The 27,319-nt window shown below is 27.0% G+C and overlaps 1 protein-coding gene and 2 long non-coding RNA genes across 3 annotated transcripts; all 3 read left to right on the forward strand.

Moving 5' to 3' along the window:
• The first annotated feature begins 5,899 nt into the window (after positions 1-5,899).
• Positions 5,900-9,180, forward strand: LOC122270553 (uncharacterized). The gene is made up of 3 exons (XR_006225867.3): positions 5,900-6,105; positions 7,794-7,831; positions 9,049-9,180. It is a non-coding gene; the product is annotated as an uncharacterized LOC122270553 (long non-coding RNA).
• A 1,655-nt stretch (positions 9,181-10,835) lies between these two features.
• LOC122270552 (uncharacterized) lies at positions 10,836-14,185 on the forward strand. Its single transcript, XR_006225866.3, has 3 exons — positions 10,836-11,031; positions 12,762-12,865; positions 14,054-14,185. It is a non-coding gene; the product is annotated as an uncharacterized LOC122270552 (long non-coding RNA).
• A 3,583-nt stretch (positions 14,186-17,768) lies between these two features.
• Polr2J (DNA-directed RNA polymerase II subunit RPB11) lies at positions 17,769-26,634 on the forward strand. Its single transcript, XM_043048260.3, has 4 exons — positions 17,769-17,946; positions 22,065-22,154; positions 26,180-26,354; positions 26,522-26,634. The coding sequence occupies exons 1-4, from the start codon at positions 17,894-17,896 to the stop codon at positions 26,555-26,557; spliced, it is 354 nt and encodes a 117-aa protein (XP_042904194.1). The 5' UTR covers positions 17,769-17,893; the 3' UTR covers positions 26,558-26,634.
• The last annotated feature ends 685 nt before the right edge of the window (positions 26,635-27,319 follow it).

The raw sequence follows: 27,319 nt of genomic DNA on the forward strand, positions 1-27,319 counted from the left end.
TTTAAAATACTTCTCTTTCGCTAAAAAAACCCTAATTTCTTCGTTTCTGGGAGATTTAACATACCAATGGAGTAAAAAAAAATTTTCTGATAAAAATCTACTTCTTAATTTAATTTGTAATTCAATACTTTTGCTTTGTACAACTTGATAAAAATCTGACAGTAATAATTAATGTTCCTTCAAACATAAAAGAGTCCTATATAAAATTTTTACAAAGTTGCCGCCCCTGGTGTTTTTAATTGAGACCCCCTTCCTCATGTAAATTGGAAACCCCTGATCTAGGAGTTACGAGCAATACAAGCAAGCACCACATATCATTCAAAGTAAAGTTATTTAAAAGTAAAGTATTATAAAGTTATATAGAGTAAAACCAAAGTCTCCATTCTTTAAAATGGTGCCCTATTCTTTGTATGCTACAAAAATGGCAAAAACATATTAAATTACATAAAGTGCTACCTGGTTAAACTTTTAAATTTACAAAGGCACACTTAAAAATTAATGACCACTTATACTTTGCATTCGAGGCGTAAAAATACTTTTTTTTTAAGGGAATGTCGAACTATATAAAGAGAAACAGGGTAAAATCTTTAAAACTTTAAGGGAAAGTAAAAAAAAAAAGAAAAATCACAAAAATACATAATGAAAGCTTTATTTTGAGGATATCTATACTTTCTATGAATGAATAACTTTGAATGAATGTCTTTAAAAATACCTTGTATTCAATTTCTTACTTTTTATTCACAGAAACGGGTGCAGAATTCGTAAATATCTATCTATCTATCTATCTATCTATCTTGTATATATATATGTATATATATATATATATGTATATATATATAAGCTGCAAGTAAACAGAACTCATTAGATAAGTTCAAAATGAAGATAAAACAAAGAAAAATTATAGACATACGAAAAAAAGGGGGGGGAAATAATAAGTAAAAAAATAACAAACAACAGTTTAAAAAAAAGAAAAAAAAAAGGATGAAATTTTATTCAAAAACACTGGAAAAAAAGATATAATCTTTTCATCAGCCCACACGATTATATCCGCAAAACAGAGTGCTTTCTGATATTGTATTAATAAAGCCAAAGCAAAATATATTAATACAATAGTGTGAGGAGCACTCAAAAGTTTTTTTTTACAAAAATTACAACAAATAAAATAGAACACAAAAAGTAAAAATAACATGTAAAAACAGAAAAGAAAATAAAATAAAAAGAAAAAACAGTATTAAAAATGGACTATAAAGTGAGTAGCGAAATCAGATCTACTTACATGGACGGGAAATTTTTCAAGAATGATTTAAAAATGTTTTCGCAGAACGATTGCCAGATTACAAATTATGAAAACAAAAGCGCAAATTGAGTGTAAATAGAGGGTTTTAAAGTGCCGTTCTTATTGCACTGCTGAAGTGATTTGTTATTCTGTGCATTGATTTGCTAGTTACCAAGGATGGGCCCGAAATGGATGTGCGCAAGGTAATATTATACTGGATAATTTTAAAAATTGACCATAAATAGTTTTAGAAAATAGATGTTTATTTAAGAAAAAATATAAAATAGAAAAGAGAAACATAAATTGCCTGTTTTGCAAATAATTTTAGCAACGGATTTGCACGAAATGGATTAGCACATGGAAAAATTATATAAATTATCAAAGAAAAAAATTTTAATAAATAATTTTAACACGGATTTGCCCGAAATGGATTTGCACATGGAAAAATTAACAAATAAAAAATTTAGTAGATAATTTTAGCTACGGATTTGCCCGAAATGGATTTGCACATGAAAAAATTGTATAAATTAATAAAGAAATTTTTAGCAAACAATTTTACCCGCGGATTTGCCTGAAATGGATTTGCACATGGAAAAATTGTATAGATTAACAAAGGAAATTATTTAGTAAAGGAATTTTTTAGTAAATAATTTTAGCCACGGATTTGCGCGACATGGATTTGCTCATAGAAAAATTATACAAATTATCAAAGAAATCATCTAGTAAATAATTTTGGCAATGGATTTACCCGAAATGGATTTGCACATGGGAAAATTATATAAATTAACAAAAAAAATGCTTAGTAAATATATACACAAAAATATACGATTAATTCAATGATTTTATATAAAATTTCATTATTTTTTTGTTACTATTTTTTTATTTCTTTATTAAATATATATATATATATATATATATATATATATATATATATATATATATATATATATATATATATATATATATATATATATATATATATATATATATATATATATATATATATATATATATATATATATATATATAATATATATATATATATATATATATATATATATATATATATAAAATAACATTGTTAGTTGACAATGCTCCACTTGTTGTAGGCTTTGTGGAGTAGATTTCTTCCCTCAATCATTTCTTTTGTCAAAAAGTTTAAATGTAATATTTTTATCTGCATTAATATTAAGAGTCAAATCTAAAAAATTTGCTGAAGAATTACTATTATTTGTTTTATTAAGAATTAATTCATTTGGATAAATATGTTTTGCTAGAATATCGAAATCATTAAAATTAATAACTAATAGATCATCAATGAATCTGAGAAAGAGAGAATCAATTGGAAGATTAACATGTGATTTTACAAATCTATATTCTTGTAGAAAAAGAAAAATATTGCAGATGTTAGTACTGAAATTATTTCCCATGGGAATACCATTAATTTGTTGATATATATATATATATATATATATATATATATATATATATATATATATATATATATATATATATATATATATATATATATATATATATATATATATATATATATATATATATATATATATATATATATATATATATATATATATATATATATATATATATATACTTTTCATGCTCCAGTTCAGATTTTATACTGTATTTCTCATAAATTGCTTAAAATTTAATCCGTGTCTTCTTCTTTTTCTTTTACACTAGTTCAACCACTGTGTATTTTCTTTACCAGCAATTAAAGATATAATAAAGAATAAGAATAAAAATAAGGAACAAAAATAAAGAATAAGGATAAAAATAAGGAATTAAAATAAGGAATAACAATAAAATAAATGGCTGCAAAAATATACTTAAAATCAAATGTTAATTTATCTATTCTGTTTTTATCATATATATCCACTTTGAAGTTGAAAAACTAAGACTTATCAACATTTTAATAGTAATTCAGCAACAGAACCTCTTATCATCAACTTTAAGAGAGATGGCTATATAAAATCGAGAAAGATGGCTATTTTTCATTAGTGCGTACTAATTCATCAAGTGTCGTAGGGTCCTTAAAACATTTTCAGAAATAGGTGTCATCTTCACCACAACTCCTAATATCTTTAAGGAAATAAATCTAGTAACGAAATCCTTAGGTTCGTTTGGTTTCGTTTCGTAATTTTAAGATGAAAGCTAGTAAAAAGAAATTCATAGCTTTTTATTCCAAAATTGAAACCATTTCTTTCTCTATTTTTGGATGACAGTACGAACCCTGCATACCATACTTGCATACCTGATTCTGCATACCTAACATATATTATTTAATAGAACACAATAGCCAACTCGATAGAACCCTACATAATATTCAATCCTATATACACACTTTCGTGAGTATCAGTGTGTTAGCTGTGGAGTAAAATACAATACCACAACTGAAAACGATGACTGGATGGAGATGTGTAAGGTGCCTGTAATGGCTCCATGAAACATATACGAACTTTAAAACTCTTACTAATAATGTAGTAACATTTTTTTCAAAAGTGATTGATTAAATCTGTACATTGTTGTTGCCGTCGGACATTAAGGCAGAGGGGGTGCGATTGTTTTTGTTTTCCAGTGGCGTCATCTATGGCTAAGAATTCGACATCTGCCACAGCCATACGACATACCCGTTTAAAGAGCGCGGACCCATTCATACATGCATTCATTCGTGTATGGAATGTGTTATTTTCAATATTTAAATTTTTTTTTCTTAGATGGCCATTTCACTTCGACATTTAGCTGAAGTAGACACTTTTTGTTTAATTTTAACAAATTTTCGTATTTTTTTTTCAATATTCCATTAAACTTTGCTCAAATTATGTTGAGTACACGTATGAGAATATAAAATATGCATAAATAATGTAATGGCTCCAATTTCTCATATCTCTATTCTTAGTACTTTTATTTTGATTTCTGAAAACTATAGCCATTTTTCTAGGGGGACCCTATATTATTTATTTAAAAGGTTATTTATATCCATTTCATTTATATTTGTCTTTGCAATAAAACATCAAAAGTCTTGTTTAGGTAGATATCAGACGTGACAAGTACTTTATTTTACTTCTAGACAAACTTATATGAATACTGAAGAGATTTCATTTTTTTTCCTCAAAATAAATAGTTTTTTTTTTACTAGCATTTATTACTAAAATATTTCTGCTTTCCTGTAAATATGAACAAACTTAATAATAATCTACAACTGCAATTTGACCCTATTTTCAGACTATGACTATACTGTTCCGTGAAACTTTATTGTTTTACTATTATCAACATAAATAGAGACTTTTTAAAAGTAAGTTTTGATGTAAATAACATACAGTGCACTCTCGATTATCCTGGTTAATCACCGGTGCAGGTCGCACGGACAATCGAAAAACACGGATAATCCGAAAACTCCCCTTTTTTAAAGAAAAAATCAATATCAGTACAAAAAATATAAAAATTACTGACATTTGCATGCTGTTTAACATCAAACTAGTAATTTTCCTTTTAAAAAAATGTGTAATGTGTCTTCGCTATATATCGATACACATATTTTACGAGCAGCAGTAATGTCACCGTAATCAAATCCTCCCATGTAATCTAATAAAGTTTCCACAGAGCAGCAGAATGAGAAATTGTATTTCCCTCATTTGCTACATCTTCTGCATCAGTTACTATTATCACTATTTGATTTAACAACAAAACGATGTCTTCATCTGTCAAATACTGGAACCCAGGCTCGCATGCATCACTTTGAAACCAGTCTTTTAAATTTTCTTCATCAAGAATTTCGAAACCTTAGATTTCTATTGCTTGTTCAAGAATCCTGTTATCATATTTTTCCTGAATATTTGAAGAAGATTATTCATCAAGCGGTATGATCTTTCGCCGCGACCGTGATAACGGAGACGATTTTACCTTTGACCATGCTGCTGATATTCCATATACAGCAATCCAATAACGAATATTGCTTCAAACAATTTTGCAATGTTATAACTTCATGAATCAAATTTTTTTAAACTTGAAAATATTTCTCTTTATATTTTTTGTGTGACTCCGGAATGAGCACGGATAATCGAGAGTAAACTGTAATTGTTCTTCTAAGTAAACATAGTTACTTTTTCTAGAAGAACCTTTGAAAGTAATTAAAACAAATTGTCCTTTTTAGTTAGGAAAATCACTGCAAATAAATTTAAAATTGATAAAAATTGATAGAAGCGAGAAAGATTTAAAAATATTATATTGTAATATTTTCATCTAAATTCCGTAAACAAAACTTTTTAGCAAAACATTTTAACTTCGTAATGGACGTGTATTGTCAATTAATAGATATAATAATAGTGATATGAAACATGGCGAATAGAAAGTACGATGTATTAATTAAAATTTGCATGAACATTAATTATAGAAATCATTTATTATTTTTGAAATGTTAAAACGTGAGATTTTTATAGCTATATTCTCATGTAAATGTAATAAACAGAGTATTTAACCATTTTGCAAACTCTTAAAACATATTTCTTAGGTAACTTTTCAAGATAATGATTTCTATGAAGTCACAGCTATAGAGGAACAAAGGGAAAACTTTTGTAATCAACTTTCTTGACAATCATTAAAGTAATACTAAATTTTAAATGAGCACCATTATGTATATGCTTTTATATATATAATCGGATGCTACAAAAATTGATTAAAAACTAAAAAAATCAATCTATAGATGCAGTTGGAGTCAACTGAATGAGATTCTATGAAAAAGATGTTATACAATATTTCACATTTAGTTTACGTTATGTTGTTGACTGTTTGTGTTCTCGCATGTTCTGGTAAGTTCCTTCGTCGATAAAACTATTGTCTATATATTAGTTACCGAACATAACATGTTCTTGAAGCTATCATAACTTGATATTAAAACCGAGAAAAACTCATTGAATTTAGTTTTTACTTTTTACTTTATTTACAAGTTATTACTATTATTTTGTTACCTCTAAGAGAATTTTATAAATTTCGATATATTCAAAATAAAACTAAAAAATAAAATTAGGGATGAATCTAAAATTCTGAAGAATCATATCCTTTCTTAATAATCTTTTATACACATAATAATACATATAAAAGAACCTTTATCGCTATAAATTATTTTGCAGTAATCGCTTGAAGGAACATATTGTTAAAGTAATATTAATATAAAATACAGTACACATCATACATATACTTTAAATTTAGATATAACGGCTATCATAGTAACAATACTGATGCATGCAAAATAAAAAATGTCGTGATCACTCTTAGTAAACACAGTCTACAATATTTAGTACGACTTGCTTTTACAGCATTCTTTTCATTATAACGACCGATGCCTAATATTCCACTTGCTACTCCATTGACACAATATTGTTTTAATGCTCATTAGAACGAACGTCCGTTTGGACCATTCAATCCAATAAAGATATAGAATTTTAGTCAGTTGATTTAGGAAGAGTTTCAAAGAAATTATCCAAATATTTCCTTTGATGAGATCATTCATTGAAGTATAAGGCATTGAATTCCCTTTGAATGAAAGAATAATCACATAACTCCCTTAATTCGAGGTTTGCAAAGCTTTATAGAAGCTTAAAGAATGAAAATAGAGCCATCTAATGAAGAAAAAATTACGACGCAGTTTATGAAATTGCGAATAAACTCATGCACTTTTCAACAGTTCATTTTTTAATTTAGATATTCTTGAGGTATCTATTTGTATTAAATCAACGATGAGTAACAACTTTATTCTTTAGTTTTCTATTCTAATTTGGAAAAATTTTCGAGATAGAAATATTGTTCAGATTTCAAACAGACGGCGCTGTGGGGATCTTATAAAGTAGGGTTATAATTTTTTTTCTGTATAGACATAATTTTTATAGGTATAGCTTAAGTCATTAAAAAGTGTTAAAGATGGTTCAACACTTCAGCAGGCACCCTTCATATACGTAAATTCACCACGTTAAAGAATTTCAAAAATTGAAAAGTTTTTCTTCGAATAATTTCCTATATTTTGCGCGGATATTTTTGCTCTACAGTAAAATTTTTTCAATAACTAATGTCATCCAATTTTTTAAAAATTTCTTTTAATAGTTTCTGGCATCTCAATGGTAACAAATATTTAGAATTTTTTTTAAAAATCTTTTTCTTATAAAGAACAAAAGAGAGAAGAATAATCATTGTTCTTTTTTACTTCAAATTAGCAGCATTTTTTTAAAAACTAAGTTATAACTTTCTTATATGTAATAACTATTTACTTTGAATAATTTCTAAAACTTAAACAAAATTATTGAGCTTGTGGATTCACATAGGCTTGGTGAAATAAATTTTAAATTTAAAAAATTATGTTCCTATTTCAATACTAATGAAAGCAATAAACTTTGCTTCCTTTAAAGATCTATTATTATAAATATTATTTTTATTATTGTTATTGATATTATTATTGCGATTATTAATATTTTTAACCTTACCATATCCTTATTATTATTTTCAGCATATCCTTGTGATGATTGATGAAACGTGGAATCAAATGTAAGAATTACTTATTATCTTTCTAGAAAATATTGTTATACGGTAATTCCTTAATCACTACTCTTATAATATGTTTTTTTTTTATTCTTTTCAAAAATAAAGTTCAAAACATATACATTTGGGCTCACAAATTGATATCTAAGTGAGATAAAAATATTATGGAAATCTACCAAATTGTAAAATAAAAAATAAGAAAACTGTTAGGTTATTTGATAAGAAGAACGAATCTGAAAAACACAAAATAAAAAGATTTATATAATTTTTTTTTCAAGCAGTAGATGAAAACTAAGAATCCAATTTTTCATTTAAAATATTGTCTTTATTACTTTCCTATGATTTCGGAATTTGTTCCAAATTATTTGTTAATTACCTACATAAAATTTAGTAACACACACCCAATGAAGGTTCTGGAAGTAGAATGAGATTACCTCTCTGAAAAAAAAAAATTTTCTAAAGAAATTCCGCCAAAAGATTTACTTTCCGTGTTTAAAACAAAAGGATTTTTAAAATTTTTTCCCTCTTCTATTTTAATTCTCCAAATAAGAGAGTTTTCAATTTTTTAAAACTATTTTCTTTTTTACCTCTGGACAACCAATGAGTTTTTATATTCAAGCAGGGAAATAAAAACCTCATGGTCTGAGAAGCTAAGAATGTGAATTTTAATACAAGCACATTGAAAACTTAAATTGTGAAAATAAATTTTGAACAAGAGACGCACTTTTAAAAAGTTGGTAGTTTCTCTTATTTAGGTTGCATTGTCTGCAACGAAGGTGGGACAGATGAGGGCAAATTAGTGTGGAATAAGTGGAATTTTCAACTTAACAATAGCAATCAATTTTCCATTGGTTACAAAATTAAGAATGAGCAAGTGGAGAATGCTTAACTATGCATAGAGAAAACAAATTTTAGGGTGAGATAGGCGTTACATTATACTCTCCAAAGTAGATGGTAAGAGGAAAGACCAAAGATAACGATTTGGCATAAAGGTTTGAGAGAAAAATTAAAGGAAAAGTTTGAATAAGACTAGCAATTTCCTAAAGAGGTTCCTGGTTGAGATGGAGAGCAATGAAGAGGCTGTCACAAACACGGTTCTAGATAATTAATGATAATTCTAATTTTTTTTCTTTAAAAAATTTATAATAATAACAAAAAAGAGTGTTTCATTGAAAAAAATTTTTTTTCCTACAACTAATATTACTCACTATTTCTTATTTCAGATATCAAAAGGATTTGTCCATTCCTATTCGTCGGAATTGTCATGTATGATGGGCTGGTTTCTGTTCAAAAATATTGAATTCATGTGCATTTAATTGTGTCGGGAAACCAATAAATGTTAAATTAAAAAAATGTTTGAAGCATCTTCTTTATTCTTACTTATCTATTAAAAATATGTAAGAAACAACTAGCTTAATAAAAGAAAACCGCGAAATTGCAGTAAAAGAGTCTTGCAGAGTCATATGACATACGGTTTTATTAAAAAATACTTTAACAGCTCTTTAAATAATTGAATTACTATGATTGAGTTAGGCATTCTCACTACCGGAGATATTCAATTTCGATATTCAATTTGCTGAGTATCAGTGTGTTAGCTATGGAGAAGAATACAATACCACAACTAACAAACATGACTGGATGAGATGTGTAAGGTGCCAGTATTGGCTCCATGAAACATATACGAACTTTAAAAATCTTTGCCAATAATATATTAAAATTTTTTCGAAAGTGATTGATTAAATCTGTACATTAGTTTTTGTTTGTTATATTCTTCTTGCTTATTTTCGACCATGAAATTCATTCTTTATAGCTTAATGTAAGCTTTTCATGGTTATCTGTATGGAATTTGTTTTTTTTCCGTATTTTACAAACTTTTTCTTAGATTGCCATTTCCCCCTCGTCGTTAAGGAGAAATGGCCACTTCTTTGTTTAATTTTAAAATGCCTTTTTTTCCTTCATATTTTGTTTTCAATATTCCATTAAACTTTGCTCAAAATATGTTGAGTAATCGTATGAGAATTTAAAATGTGCATAAATATTTCTTGTATCTCTATTCCGAGTACTTTTATTGTGATTTGCTAAAACTATGGCCATTTTTTCTAGGCTTACCCTATATTATTTATTTAAAAGGTTATTTATATTAATTTCATATATATTCGTTTTTGTAATAAAACATCAAAAATCTTGTTTAGGTAGATATCAGACGTGACAAGTACTTTATTTTACTTCTAGACAAACTTATATGAATACTGAAGAGATTTCATTGTTTTTTTCTCAAAATAAATAGGTTTTTTTACTAATATTTATTGCTAGAATATTTCTGCTTTTCGGTAAATATGAACAACTTTTATAATAATCTGCAACTGTAATTTGACGCTATTTTTAGACTATGACGACACTATTCCGTGAAAATTCATTGTCTTACTATTATCAACATAAATATGGATTTCTTAAAGTTAATTTTTCATGTAAGTAACATAATTGCTTTCTTAAGTAAACATAGTTACTTTTTCTAGAAGTATTTTTGAAAATAATTAAAACAAATTGTTCTTTTCAGGTATGCAAATCATTAAAATTTATAAGAAATAATTAATTAAGAAGCAAAAAAGATTTTAAAAATAGTACATTGTAATATTTTTATCTGAATTTCCTAAACAAAAATTTTTAATAAAGCATTTTAACTTTGTAATATACGTGTATTGTCAATTAACAGATATAATAATAGTGATATGAAGCATGGTGAATACAAATCGCGCTGTATTAATTAAAACTTGCAGGAATATTATTATAGAAATCATTTATTATTTTTGAGATGTTACAGCAGGAGATTTTATAGCTATATTTGCACGTAAATGTAATAAGCAAAGTCATTTAACCATTTTGCAAGTACTTAAAACATATTTCTTAGGTAACTTTTCAAGATAATGATTTCTATGAAATCACAGCTGTAGAGGAACAAAGGGAAAACTTTTGTTATCAACATTCTCAGCAGTCATTAAAATAATACTAAATTTTAAATGAGCACAATTTTGTATATGCTGGTGTATATAATCTAATGCTTGAGAAATTTATTCAAAACTCTCAAAAATTCAATCTATAGATTCAGTTGAAATCAACTAAATAAGGTTCAATGAAAAAGATGTTCAACAGTATTTCACATTTAGTTTGCGTTATGTTGTTGACTGTTTGTGTTCTCGCATGTTCTGGTAAGTTTTTTGTTTTCTGTTGTTGATAAAACTAATGTCTATAGATTAGTTACCGAACATAACATGTTCTTGAAGCTTTCATAACTTATTATTAAAACAGAAGAAACTCATTAAATTTAGTTTTTACATTTTCCCTTATTTACAAATTATTACTATTATTTTGTTAACTCTAAAGGATTTTTGCAAATTTCAATTCATTCAAAATAAAACTAAAATAAAAAATTAAGAATGAATCGAAAATTCTAGAGAATTATTACCTTTTTATAATCTTTCATTCACATAATAATACATATGAAAGATTATTATATATATGAAATATTACGCTCTTAATTATTTTACAGTAATCGTTTGAATGTTGCCTACAGTTTGAAGGAACATACTGTTTAAGTTATATTAATGTAAAATACAGTGCGTATCATACATATACTTTAAATTTAGATATAACGGCTGTCATAGTAACAATACTGATGCATACAAAATAAAAAAAGTCGTGATCTCTCTTAGTAAACACAGTCTACAATATTTAGTACGACTTGCGTTTAAAGCATCCCTTTCATTACAACGACCGATGCTCAATGTTCCATTTGATACTCCATTGACAAAATATTATTTTAATGTCCTTTAAAACACCCGCGTGAACCGTTCATTCCAATAAAGCGATAAAATTTTAGTCAGTTGATTTAGGAAAAGTTTAAAAGAAGTTATCCTAATATTTCCTTTGATGAGATCATTCATTAAATTATAACACATTGAATTCCCTTTGAATGAAAGAAGAATCCATAACTCCCTTAATTCGAGGTTTGCAACGCTTTAGAGAAGCTTAAAGAATGAAAATAGAGCCATCTAAGGAAAAAAAAATTACGAAATAAAATTTATGAAATTGTCGTTTTATGAAATTGCGAATAAACTCATGCACCTTTCAACAGTTCATCTTTTAATTTAGATATCCTTGAGGTATCTATTTGTATTAAATCGACGATGAGTAACAACTTTATTCTTCAGTTTCACTCTTCAGTTTACTCTTCAGTTAAGTTGGAACCATTTTCGAGATAGCAATACTAATTGTTCAGATTTCACCCAGACGGCGCTGTGGGGATCTCATAAAGTAGGGTTATAATTCGTTTTCTGTATAGACATCATTTTTATAGGTATAGCTTAAGTCATTAGAAAATGTAAAAGATGTTTCAACACTTCAGTAGGCACCCTGCATATACATATCTTCCCCGCGTTAAGGAATTTCAAAAATTGAAAAGTCTTTCTTCGAATAATTTCCTTAATTTTGATCGGATATTTTTCTTTTACACTAAAATTATTTCAATAACCAATGCTATCCAATTTTTTTTAAAATTTCTGCTCATCACTTTTTTGCATAAATGGTAACAAATATTTGGAATTTCGTTTTCTCCTTTTCTTATAGAGAACAAAAGTGAGAAGAAAAAGTCATCGTTCTTTTTTTACTTTAAATTAGCCGCATTTATTTCAAAACTAAGTTATAAATTTCTAATATGTAATAACAATTTACTTTGAATAATTTCCAAAATTTATACAAAATTCACGAGCCTGTAAAATTAAAAAGGGCTTGACGAAATTTTTTTTAATAAATTATGTTCTTATTTCAATACTAATGAAAGCAATAAACTTTGGCTCTCTTAAGGATCTATTATTATAAGTATTATTATTATTATAATTGTTGATATTGATATTATTATTATTGCTATTATCATTTTTAGCTTTAGCATATCCTTGCAGAGAAGAGGAACCATGTGATGAATGATGAAACGTAGGGTCAGATGTAAGAATTACGTATTATCTTTCTGGAAAATATTGTTATAAGGTAATTCCTTAATCACTACTCTTATAAAATATGTTTTTTTTTTATCCTTTTCAAAAAATAAAGTCCGAGACATATACATTAGGGTTTACAAATTGATATCTAAAGGAAATAAAAATATTATAGAAATTTTCCGAATTGAGGGAAGTAAAATAAAAAATACCAAAGCCTGTTTGTTTATTTGATAAGAAAAAAGAATCTAAAAAGCGCAAGCTAAAAAGATTTACATAACTTTTTTTTCAAGCAGTAGATAAAAGCAAAGAATCCAATTTTTCATTTATAATACTGTCTTTATTACTTTCCTAAGATATTCGGAATTTTTTCCAAAATATTTGTTAATTACATTCATAAAATTTAGTAACACACACCCAATGAAGGTTCTGGAAATAAAACGAGCTAAACTATCTGAAAAAGATAAATTATCTAAAGAAATTCAGTCAAAAGATTTACTTTCTATGTATAAAACTAAAGGTTTTTTTAAATGTCTTTTCTTCTTCCTTTTAAATTTTCCAATTAAGAGAGTTTTCCATTTTTTAGAAATCTTTTCCTTTTTACCTCTGGACAACCAATGATTTTTTATGCTCAAGCAGGGAAATAAGAACATCATGGTCATGGTCTGGGAAGCTAAAAAAGTCGATTTTAATACAAACACAATGAAAACTATAAAATTGTGAAAATAAATTTTAAACTAGAGACGTACTTTTAAGAAGTTGGTAGTTTCCTATTTAGGTTGCATTGTCTATAACGAAGGTGGGACAGATGAGGGCAAATTAATGCGGAATAAGTGGAATTTTCAGATTAAAAATATCAAACAATTTCCTATTGGTTACAAAAATTAAGAATGAGCAAGTGGAGAATGATTACCTATGTATATACAAAAAAAAAAGTTAGAGTGAGATAGGCTTTATATTATACTCTCCAAAGTAAATGGAAAAAGGAGAGACCAAAGATGATGATTTGAAATATAGGTTTGAGAGAAAAATTAAAGGAAAAATTTGAATAAGACTAGCAATTTCCTAAAGAGGTTTCTGGTTGAGATAGAGAGCAGTGAAGAGGCTGTAATAAACGCGGTTCTAGATAGTTAATAATAATTGTAATTTTTTTTCTTTAAAAAATTTATAATAATAGCAAAAGAGAGTGTGTCATTAATTTTTTTTAATAACTAATATTACTCACAATTTCTTCCCACAGATATCGAAACGATTTGTACATTTTTATTCGTCCGAATTGACATGTATGATGGGCTGATTTTTGTTCAAAAATGTTGATTTCATGTGCATTTAAATGTATCAGGAAAACAATAAATGTTTAATTAAAAAATAACGTCTGAAGCTTCTTCTTTATTCTTACTTATTTATACAAAATATGTAAGAAACTACTAGCTTAATAAAAGAAAACCGAAAAATTGCATAAAAGGAGTCTTGCAGATTCATATGTCACACAGTTTTATTAAAAAATACTTTTTTTGAACGAAAAATTGTTGAAATTCTTTAAATACTTGAATTACTATGATTGAGTTAAGCATTCTGACTCCCAGAGAGTGTATTATATTTTGATAAACCAAAGAATGTTTACAACTCCGAATTCACATACATAATTTTTCGGCATCCTGGGTGAATGTCTTTTTAAAGTGTCCGACTTCGTGCGCTGGCCATCGGGCTACCAAAGCTGACGGGAGACCATTTTGCATAGGTAAATACTTTTCATGGGTAAATATTTTTAACAATCTGCGTCTGCGAATTTGGTGATGAGAACGAGAGGCTTATTGGTGAAATATATTTACCCGTGAAAAGCTTCCAAATAAGGTTCATGTTGCAACTCTGAATTTTTTTCGTATACTGGGTGAATGTCCCGTTAAGATGCTTAACTTTGTGCACTTGCTATCGTGCTACCAAAGCGGGAAAGTCATCTTCTATGCAAAGTATCAAAATTGTGAAGGCATATCTTTGCATCCTTCTAAGGCAGTGTTTCCCAAAGTGTGGTACGCGTACCCCCAGGGGTACAAGAGCAGTTTAGAGAGGGTACGCGTTCTTATGCGAAATATCTTACAACAAACGAAAATTTCAAAAAAAGTTTTTAAAAATAAAGCTAGCCATGAAAATTTACGATTACATATTTTTCCATTGGCTATCTGTTGCATAGTTAACAGTTAATAATAAGTGGTGTCAACAGCCAATTGTGATTTTTAACTTTTGTGTAATTTTTTTATAGTAAAAATACATTAATTTTTTTATTAGGGGTACACAGCGTTACGAAAAATTTAAAAAGGGTGCACAAAAGTCGTAAGTTTGGGAAACACTGCTCTAAGGGATGCTTATCAGACCATCGTCATTAACTTATTAACCCGTTATAATAGATATCGGTTTCATGTTGCAAACATTCCCCCCTTTTGTAGTGATCAGTCACATTATTCCTCGCTTCTAAAATTTTAGTAGTGTTTACTTTAAGTACTTTGTTCTTCTCAAAATAATTTGATAAATTTCGAAATCAGTTAAGAAATTAACAATATTCTTATTATGACTATCCATATATTCTAATAAGGAGGTATTGCAAGAAGGGGTTAGCTAAAAAGGTGATCGCCCAACGCCAGGTTACCGTTAGGCGAGCAAGACCTAGATTTAATACTCACTAAATTATTGATTTCCACTTTTCTTAAAATATTGTTTGTTTGAAAAATATATTTATAGATTTTTATTTTTTTAATATATATTCTTAGATTCATTTTCTCTATGGTTTAAGGAAAGTGAATCCAAGCTCTATGGCTCTATGTAAAACTTTTATTTAAACTTCACGCCACTGTTCCAAAAGAGTTAATAACAGATAAAATTAGAAAGAGGAGTGACATTAAAGAATGACCATTTAGCCCTAGTGTAGTGTGTTTACCACTGAAAAATTACAGTTACAATTAACTAGTATATAAGACATGTTACTTCAACTCTATGATGGAGTACTTTTCCATAGATGAAGGTTGACATGGTTTATGACTTCTCTCCCCCGATTCATTCTTTTTAATGTAGTGTTTTGTTTCATGTCAGTTTTAGGAAATAAATAAGATTATATTAAGTAAAAATCACTTTACAATTAAAGTAAGCATTTGGTGAAAGGTCAACACTCCATGGAAATGGAGGTCCCAATTTTATGGTTATTTTGCTTGTATCTCGTTGTGCATTATTGCTGTTCCGTTAAACGCTCTAAAGCGTAGACATGCATAGTGGGCTCGAATTTTGCTAATAAACTGGGTGCATATTCTTGATATCTTAGCAAAATTGTGGAATTCTTTTTTTTCAAACTGAAGAGAGTTTTTAAGCCATTCTTTTTATTTAAAAAGAAATACACATATATATACGTAAATATATAATACTACCCCAATAAAAGATAAGTAAAATAATTACCGTAATTTGACATATCTGAGTTCTGTATTTTTTAAGCACTTTAATTAATTTCAAGCCCTCGTTCATGTCTCTTTTTACTTTGTTATAATCGAGAAATTTTATTATAATAAGAAATTATATTATAATAAGAAACAATTAACAGTCAACTAACTCCCATCAACCATTTAAATATAACGCCATTTTAAATAAACCCACCGAAGTGTAAATAGTCTATTGCCATATTTGTTTTTTAAAAAGTATAGACATCAAAAGATTAAATTACCATATAAATTACAAAATGAGTGATAGTTCTGAAGTCCATTTTGGTAATTTTTATTGTGATGCTTTAAAAGCATTAGGGCATTAAAACAATTCATTTGGTTCAATTTATTTTTCAGTTTTGTATTTGTTACTAAATCTATGGTAATAAAGATTATAATTTTGAAAACCAGAATTTTCGATAACCTTTACCTTAGTGAAATGTAAATTTACCAAATAAATGGTTTGAATATCACATATTTTGATTTAATTACCAAAATTATAGTTAATTTTGACAGAATTTTTTGACCGTGTGGGGAACACTCTTTTAGCAAATTAAAAGATATGAAAATCTATCTGCTAAAATCTTTAAGATTAAGGTGACTAAATTCTGTAAGGAGACTAAATTTAGCAAAAATTTGTATCGAAAATGAAACCGTAAAACAATAGATTTCGAAGAGTCAATAAATCTATTTGCATGTGCTACAGCACGAAAAAATAAATATTATTGTTTATGCTTTCATATTTGTAGCTCATAAAATACTAAGCTCATTAAAAATGTTACTCATAATAGATATATAAATATTTTTTTCCAGAATATTTTTTATTTAAGGTTGTATTCTCATTAATTAAACTAACACTTTTTTTAAACCCTAAACTCATTAATTTTTATTTATCTTTTTCAAAGTTCCTTAATCAAAGTTTTAAGTTGATATACATACATAGATTTTATAATTTTAAGGTAGAGATATTTCCATTTTATGCATCGTTATAGCTACACTAGTGGAGATAACTGAGTACTCAGGAGATTAAGTTTTCCTTTTATTTAAGATTCATTTTTCCAAAATTAAGTTAAGAGTGCGGTTTTTAGTGTAGCCTGAGGCATGAAAACGTCCTCCGCTAGCAGTGATTGTGAGATACTAAGCGTAAATAAAGAATTCTGTTAACTGCCATCTATAAGGAATTTCAGCACACGAAAAGATTTATGTATTGTGCTGCCATCTAGTGTGGCACCTTTTGAAGGTTCATTCTCACTGAATTCGAATCAAGCACTTATTTTCACGCTTCAGAGAGATTGAAATTCTGATTGGTGAAAAATATTTTCCTGTTAAAATGCGCCAATCAGAATCTCTCCTTTTTTTGAAGATGAACTCAAGTGCCACAGTGCTCATTTACAGTGTAAAATATTCCTAAGAGTGATAAATGGCGCTCGGCCACTGAAGTATAAATAAAAACTAGAAATCTGAAAGTGAGATTAATTCCTTGCCAAACAGAAATAGGGAACTAAAGGCGCTCCATGATTCGAATCAAAACAGTTTAATCCTTAAAGCTAAAAAGTAAAGTCGTTATAGGTTTAAATATATCCTGCCATAATTGAGTAAATTGCTTCAAAGAACCTAAAATGAATGCCCCACCAGCTTTCGAGTCATTTCTATTGTTCGAAGGAGAAAAAAAGTAATTTCTTAATTTTTTGAAAACACTATAAATTCATTGAATAATTTAAAGTTACTGAGACTCCATAATGAATGCAATAATATTGAGTTAATCTTTAAATATCTTATGCTATCTCCACATAATATGTGCATATTATGAACCAAATTTTTCTTGCAATATTTAAACGTATAAGCATTTCTTAAATTCGTTTCATTTATGTTTAAATAGGAATATCCAAAACAAAAGAATCTGTCTTCTTTTTTTATTTACATTTTCAAAAAAAGTTTAAGCTGTAAACTCGTTCATCATTGCAATTGCTGTATTATATTATTTTGTTGTATATTGTACTGTTAATGAGCCTGATTGTCATGGATCTAGCTTAAATTTAAATATCATTTCGTTTTTTAACAAACTGGAAAACCCTGTGCTAAAAATTTTACAATGATATTGAAAAGTAATTTTATGGATGATGAATTTGACACACACAAATAGAGTCAGAACTGATAACTAAAATTTGAAATTCGTGCATTGTAATAATGTTTTATTAAAAGTATTGGTATTTTTGAAACTGTGTCCACAGCGTTAACCATCAAAAAGAAGTTATTGCTAACCTTCATTAAGATTGAGTGCATCAAAAACAAGAGCTATTTCAAATTTCTGATTTTTTTTTCCTTTAAAAAAGGAAAACGTAAACACTTTACATATTTATCTTTGTTTTGTTCGGATGCTGCTGCATATGGAGAGTTAGAAGGAATCGAGCAGTGGCAGTTAACTTTAAAAACACATCAGTGTAGGGTTTACTGAGTAGTTGCATTAGAAAAATAAAACTAAGACTCATCTATGAAAAAAATAAAAGTTTATTACACAGGTAGGTCATGTATTGAGACGAAACCAAGCTAGTAATTTGCAATGCAAAACTTGTTTTACATGTCTCTGCTGCTAGCTGCTAGGCTTATAAAAATATATCAATATATGAACACAAAACTATTCTTTATCAACGCTAAAAAGGCATATAAAAAAGACGCAATGATAAAGTTATTTAGGAAATATGTTTCCTATTTCTTTTTTTCAAAAATCACTGTTTAATAAACCTTTAATCATTTTTTTAGAAAATGCTCAACATTATAAAATTGACTCGACTATCATCTTAAATCTTTTCACACACAACAAATTTACTTCTTAATTTCTCACCTAACTTGCAAGGTTCTATTGAAAACAGAATACCTGTAAACAAAATTAGTGTCAATTCTAACATACGACCTACTTCAGATCACGTCATGATTAATTTGCCCAATTTTAATTCATCCGCACTGTGTAGATAGGTTGAAAAAAACATCTATGCAATTCATGAACCTTATAAAAATATTGGTAAAGAAAATTTTCTGGCAAATTTATTTCTGGCAATGAAATTTTAACTTCAATTAAGCACACATAACGATTTTGTGCATCACTTTAAATTTACCTTTACATTACACTTATTTGGGTGCATAAGTACAATCCACACCTCACATTAGCAGGTGTTTTCTGAAAATTTTTTTGAAAAATATGTGCAGATACATTAGTCTTTTTGTTTAGTTACAATAACATTTTAAAAATATTTTAGGAAAATCAAGTTTTATATTGTCACAAAATTTTAATAATAATTAAAATCATTTGATTTTGCTCAATTCCTGTATAAATTAGCATATGTGTTAAAAAAATGATCCCACTCATAAATCTAAGAATTTCAAACTAATTATACAAATCAATTTATAAAGTTATTTGTGTATTTAATATAACAGAAAATATTCCTTTTGAAGCACAACAAGTGGATGTGGTATAAGTAATTGAAATTATCTTAAAATAATTTTTAAAAATATATATTTTAATATATAAATGATGATTTACTTTTCCATATACCTATGTGATTTTACTTACACTCTATAGCACTTTAAATATGTTGAAAATCATAGATATATCCTAAAAATAAAGTTATTACACATTCCCTTGGACAAATAATTTTCCATCAAAAAAATTTGTTCTACCTGTTGAAATAGACATTATGTTGTGTAGAGGCAGACATGTGATTGCTGGAACAAGAAATTATCTGAAAATATTTAGAAACTAAATGGTTTTAAAATTTTTCTTTCAAAGGAAGTTTTTTTTCTTTATGTGTAGTTTTCCTAATACAAATTTTTTTTTTCATATATAGAAGATTATCTCAATTTAATTAAATGAAAAATATTGAATAATAGATTAGGATTCTTGTTCACAAAAATAACATTAATAAAATTTAAAAGGAAAAGAAAAAATGCTTTGTATCTAATAATTTTTTCCCACCAACATGTGAAGGAATAAATTTATATTATATGACTATTATTACTTTCACATTTTGTATCAATAGGAGAATAGTTGCAGAGTAAGAGATCTGCCCCACAAACATGTAGATTTACAATGAAATCAAATGAATTGGATAGGCCAAAAAGTGACTACTCAAATGCATGATTGGAATTTTGTATGTCATAATGAATAACATATAGAAAATATCAAGATTTTAAAAATGATGAGGTTTACCAAAAATTCCAGAATTTAAAATATAAAATATTTAAAGATCAAAAGCCAAAAATAACTTTCAAATCACTTAGCATAAATTCATTGATGGAATTGGATATTGAAATTGGCACAAATGCATATATGCGACAAAAAGAGATTGTTCAAATGCGCAATTTTAATTTGAGTTTGGATTAAGTCTATCGGCATTTTAAAAATCTTATTATGCAAATCAATGGCAATATGCGAAAATTCATTGTCAAAACAGCATAATCATCAGATAAAAAAAAAAAAGCAATGCTCAAACGCGCAATTTATATTTCGAGTGTCGTAATGATATCATATGAAAAATATGGACAATGTAAAAAAAAAACCTTAAAAAATTTATAGTAATGTCTCCAAAAAAATTTACCCAAATTCCTCACAGATTTACAATGGAATCAGCATGAAAAAAGTACACTAAAAAATGATAATTCAGACCAATGCTAATTTCCATATTGTAATTTAGTATTAAAAAATATCAGGATTCTTTTTTTTTTTTTTTTTTTTAGCAGACAAATTTTTTTTTCTAGGGCTGACTACCCAGAATTTCCCTTGAAATCAATTCTGCCCCCTGCTTTCACAGCTGTTGATCAATTTTAATGACTCCACCAGTTTATTATGATAATACTATAAACATAGATATAATTTTTCAACAGCTTTGTTTATTAAAGTTCCTTGGTGGCTCAGGGGATAGACTGCTTGCCTCCCAACGAGGTGGACGGATTCGAATTCCATCCCCGGCTCACACCAACCACAGTGCTGATGTAATATATCTTTAGTGGTAGAATCGCTTGCTGTCAAACCATTGGTTAAAATTGCTTGCTGTCAGTCAAACCGTGGAAGGTTTTGATGTTTTTCCTTTCCTTGTAATGCAAATGCAGGTTAGTTCCATCAAAAGTTTCTTCGATGATAACTTTCTCCTAATATCTGATCCAGGAGTTGCTTTGTGTTTTGGATTGGGTTCAAAATTCAGGGGTATGGAGTTGAGCATTGGTAGTCGTAAACTCAAAATTAGGTCGGCTGTTGAGCAACGGTTATAAATAAAAAATCATATTTGTTAATAAATAAATAGTAATAAACAGAGTTAGATTAAAAAAACTATCTGTGCACATTATCCAAAAATATCTGGAAACTCATACTATTTCTTGATAACAGAATGATTTTATTCCAAAAATGGTGTAAGCATTAATCATTTTTCTAACATTCCTAAATATTTGTAAACATCATTCTTATTTTCTTTTAATGAATCAATGTTTGAAAAATTTCTTTTAGAATACCTATTTTTACAAGTAACAAACTTACTTCTGTAATAAATAATTAATTTTAAAAATATCCACAAAAGTAGAATGATTATGAATGTATTCACTCATGACATCCGAGTGTGTCGATATTACTAACTGTGGTAATAAATCATTCAGTTCTTAATTGTTTGTGTTACTAATTTATTAGTTGTATTAAGTTATTTAATGGAAGTATCTTAACTAATGAATAAATTATTTTGTCATTAAATTTTCTGCTAAAAGTCTAATTTTTGATACTAATTACTAATAAATTATTATTTTTATTAGAATCACTATAGAGAAAGATACTAAAGTTCCAAATGCTGCAATTTTTACTGTTAATAAAGAAGATCATACTCTTGGCAACATGATTAAAAAGTGAGTATTTTGAATTTTCTTATTTTTAAATATTTTTGAAATTGTATTTCTGAAACTTTTGTGAAATATTAAAGTTCAAAATATTAGTACTATTCTTTCTTTGTTGCTATTAGCTCCTTAATTTAAAAACTCGAGATAATTATTAAGTTAAGAGTTTAAAATCTATGATAGTTATTTAGCAAAATAATTGTTGTTGTTACTTTAGTGTTTATGTGTTAAATTTTTATTTCACTACTATTGTTTATAGTTTTATTTATTCATAACAATTGTATTGTAGTATTTAGTTCTGGAATGGCATTCTGTTTGCTTTACTATCCTTGCTGACTGCATTCTCCAAATAATAAAAGTGCATCGGTTACCCGGTGAAAATTGAATCTTTTATGTCTGGCTCAGGCAGGATGCCTAGCAAAAATTTTATTCAGTCACAAATGCTCAAAATTTTTTTATGTGTCACCCAGACAGTTCCGAGTAAACAGTAAAATTTGGATTTATTACCAGGCCTAGTATTAAAACATTTGTGCAAAGTAATATAAAAAGTGTATAATTTTATATTGAACAAATATTTAGCAAGATATAGTTAAAGGAAATTTATTGTGGATATTTATAAAAAAAATCATAAATTTTTATTTTTAGATTTTGTTAAAAAAAATTAAAACTGTTTTTAAAAGAAATTTAGATTATCTGTACCAGTATTAAACGATTAACATAAAATTTTGTTATAAAGTGGAGATATCTGCTAATAGTTAATTAACTTTTCAATAGCATTCGTTAATGTAGCTGTTTAGCGTAAGATATTTAAAAAATATTATAACAAAATGGTGATACATTAAATGAAAAATGTTTTGACTGTGACTGTTTTGTTCTTAATCATCCAGTAAACGTAAATGCAATTTATGTACAATGAGATCTACCTTAATACATTTTCCTATAGTGGTTTTGCTGTTCTTAATATAACGACTCGATCTCCACCACCTAGTAATTTTGAACCTTGAATGATAAGTAACCTTTAGATCATTCAGCAAACAAGGGGGTAATTTACTTTTATGAAAAATTTTAATTATGAAACTTACGCATATTTGCATTGCACAGAAAAAAACCTCCCTCTAAAACCTGCCATTGCTTCTTGAGTGATTGGTAATTGAATTTATTGAGCTATATGAATCAGAAACTTGCTTTCTAATAGAATTTAAGTTTAAAGTTACCAATGGCCAATTTTATTCATATATACATGATTCTTTTCAATATAAATTTAAACAACTGACATTGTAAATGTAATAAATGTTTCCAAATGAGTTTTTTGTTCAGTTATGTAAAAATAAAGTTTTTAAAATAAAAGCTATCTTCAAAAAATTTATAAATTTTTGTTAAAATAATTATATTGGTTTCAACTTTTGTTTTTATTCACTAGGAAATTAATCTTCGTTAATGCTTAAGTTATAAGAGTGTTTGAATAATTAATGAGTTATTTGTGAGAAAATATTAAAATTTTGCTTGCAACTGTTGTCTATTATGCTTCTATAAAATGCTAAACTTACAAATCCAAATAATAAAAATTAATATTGTTTTTACTAATTTACTGAAAGCAAATTAGGTATGAGTGTAATACACACATCTCATTTTTCAATACTTAGGTTTGAATTTTCTTTATTATGATTTTGTTAATTTAAACAAAATGGCTGGATACCCTGTACATTCTACCAGACACTTTTTTAAGTAATCTGCTTGTATATAGAAGAAATCTATCGGGTATTTCAACCTAACTGTTATGTAAATACTGATTTAACTTTAAAAGAAAAATATGCTGAAATTATTAAAAAAGTATATAATATTTTTTTTCTTTCTATTTTGAATGAATCTAGATCAAAGAAGTTTATTTCAATTACAAGTAAAAATTGTGCTGTTCTTTGTCATTTGATTTCGTTTTTGATTTGTTTTTTTGCTATAAATGCTAGAGATTAAAATTTAACCTAAAATGTTATTCTTTTATAATTTTTAATTAATTATTTGATATGGTAAATTGGTGCTTGCTACACGCTGTTTTTTTGTAAATGAACTGCGTGTTGAATATGCAAATAATTTCATAATTTGAACTGGTAAGGATAATACTTTCATTTGTATTTGTTTAATTTATTAAACTATGATACCAAAAATATAAGTTTATAAATAAGTTAAATGATAAAAATGTGTTACTTTTATTTCTCTCCATAGTTATGTATGTTTGAATCATTTGTACAGTGAAACCTCTCTAGACTGACCATTTTCTGTTCTGCCGTAAAATGGCTGCTAACGAGATTGGTCGTTCTTAGGGGTTATCTCCATTGTGTTATCCTACGTACAGGACTTTTTGCAAACGATTTTAATTTAGGTCATTTTCATTTGTATTGGCCGCATCTACTTGTCTTGCTGTCTTGAAAACCAAATCGATGACTAAAATTTAACTCCAGTGAAAAGTATAAAATTACTGATAAAATTATATGTAAAAACAAATTTACAAATTATGTTTGATAGAGCTGTTCTAAGAAAATAAATAATTATGATTTTGTTTTTTGCATTTAACTTTATATCATAAAAAATAGTTTGCTTCAAAGAATGAGAGGAGGTTTGTTTGAAATGCTTAGTTTTTTCTAATATAAGTCTTGATGGTCTTTCCTAAAGGTTTCCTTCAAGACAAAGTCTATTAAAAAATTTCCATGCCTCCCAAAAGTGGTTGTAAATAGAGAAGGTTGCTACACAGAGGTGGTCTTTTCTGGAGGTTTTGCTGTGTTTTGATGGGTGGTTGTTTGAATGAAAGGAAATATATTATATATTTGATATTTTCAATTTTAATTTTTTTCACCCTTACATTGTAACATACTAATTCTTACATTTTATGAATTATTGGATTCCAAAATGCATGTTGATTCCTATTCATGCGGAATGTTCATTCAGGTCCAGCATAAAAATGAAATGTTCATTCTTATCCACATATATAGCACTCAGTTCTAAAATTTTTTTTAACCAAAAACCATTTCACTTTGTGCTTGAACCTTCTACTGTTGTACTTAGAACAGATGGAAAAACACCAGGGATCAATTTCAGATTAATTGGGATCTGTTAATAGACTGTTATATATATATATATATATATATATATATATATATATATATATATATATATATATATATATATATATATATATATATATATATATATATATATATATAATTGAAATGGGCTTTTCATAAAATATTTTTTTTAAAAATAGTCACTTTACTAAAGTCTTCTTTTGAAAAACTGAGTTGAAGTTTTAAAAGTGCAAATGAAATTAACTAAAATTTCTCTCTTTTAGGCATTGATTTTTTACAACAAGAGGACTTTTCTCAAAAAGTCTAAACTAGTTCTTGTGATTTTTCACTCAATCATGAAACCCTATTTTTATATAGATGATATTCTATTCTATAGGATCCTACTCCTAAAAATTCACAAAATTTTTATTTATTTATTTTATTTTTCTCCACAAATCTCAAAAATAAAATCTTTTGCAAGATGTCTGGGGTGACCTTTGAAAACTAAAATTAGTGTTAACATCTTTTTAATAACATATGCCGCAAACATAATTCGAGTTTTTAAATTCCTGTTGCGTTCATCAAATAAAATTATTTCATCAATTTTTTATCTTTTTCTCAAGTGATCAAAGCATAACATCTTTTTCATTTCAGATATTGAACAATTGTCTCTCTGCCCATATGTAATAATAAAGGCAATAAAAAGACATTAAAAATTGCCTCAATATCAGTATTGGACAATTTTATTTTGAGGATTTTATACCACGAAATAAATCCTTCATAGCAAATTTAGCTTCACCTACATCAATTATTTAAAATTAAATGTATAAGTGTTGTAAAAAAAAATTCATAAAAGCAGACAAATTAAGGCAAGATTATGTAGTGGGGAAATTATTCATTGTTATTTACCTTAATTTGTTTGTATTAAAAAACAAAAAATCTGCATCAAGTTTTATTGACTTTTATTTTGTTTTCTTATAGTCAACTTTTAAAGGACCCCAATGTCTTGTTTGCTGGCTATAAAAATCCTCATCCTTTAGAGTATAAATTTCTTCTTAGAGTGCAAACTGTCATGGAATATTCTCCTCAAGAAGCTTTCACGAATGCTATCACTGATTTGATTAGTGAACTTTCCCTCTTGGAAGAAAGATTCAAGGTATACAGAATTTTTTAATAAAATTTTACTATGCAGCAAATATGTCATGTTTTTTTTTTCCGTTTTAATTTAAATAACTAGGTATATTGTGTTTCTGAATAATTTAGATGTAATCATGCTTAAATATTATTTTCATGTTAGTAATATGTTAAAAAATTTTATTTTAGGAGGCTGTGAGAGAGAAACAAGAAGGAATAGATTAGATTTAGTTCACCTTTTCTACTGTAAAGAACATTGTATTATATTATCATCATTTTGTGAATAAAACCTTTGTTTAAAATTGTCTTTTCTAATATTTTAAGGATTAAAAATGAAATAACTTGATTTATAGATTAGAAATTATACATTTTTATAATTTTTTAAATAAAAGATATTTGTGCAAATTTTTAAATATCATTGTCATGCGTGATTTTTCTTCTTAGTAAATCAATTGAGACATAATTTAAATTTTTGCAAATGTTAATTATTTTTTAAAAATTGGTAATAAGAGCAAGTTCAGGATTGATATTGGCTTCCGAAGTTAATGTTTTGATCTAAGACTATTTTTGAATTTTATTTTTCATCTACAATAAAATACTTTGTGTTTTTTTTTCTTTAATATTTTAATCACACTTGTGAATATTTTTATTGTCTAGTAGCAATTGCGATGGTTGTAAAGATTGATTTTTTTGCTATACTATGCAGGCTTGTTTACTCATGTAAAAGTAATTCAACTTCTCAAAACTCAAACTTTTGTGAAGTTGCACAGGTGTAAAAAAGAAGGCACAATGAGACTGCTGGCCAAGGAGGTCCCAAAATTTGTTGTTTACGATTCATTAATAGCTTATTGCTGGGAATGGATAAAACGTACTAAAAGATATAATTATGTATTTTGACTGTTAGTAACTCCTGAATATTTTTTGTGGTGCAAAATTATTATGATTGTTTCTTTTTCACTATACTCTTTGTTTGAATTCATAAAAGCA

Source organism: Parasteatoda tepidariorum, chromosome 2 (genome assembly GCF_982258835.1).
Source record: "Parasteatoda tepidariorum strain Cologne lab strain chromosome 2, Ptep-v5.0, whole genome shotgun sequence".
Taxonomy (NCBI): domain Eukaryota; kingdom Metazoa; phylum Arthropoda; class Arachnida; order Araneae; family Theridiidae; genus Parasteatoda; species Parasteatoda tepidariorum.

Bases quoted from the DNA above. Each gene is read 5' to 3' on its own strand.
- Polr2J (XM_043048260.3), top strand. From the start codon at position 17,894: ATGAATGCCCCACCAGCTTTCGAGTCATTTCTATTGTTCGAAGGAGAA. The intron at 22,155-26,179 runs GTGAGTATTTTG...GTTTTCTTATAG, and splicing joins CTTGGCAACATGATTAAAAA to TCAACTTTTAAAGGACCCCA. The intron at 26,355-26,521 runs GTATACAGAATT...ATTTTATTTTAG, and splicing joins TCTTGGAAGAAAGATTCAAG to GAGGCTGTGAGAGAGAAACA.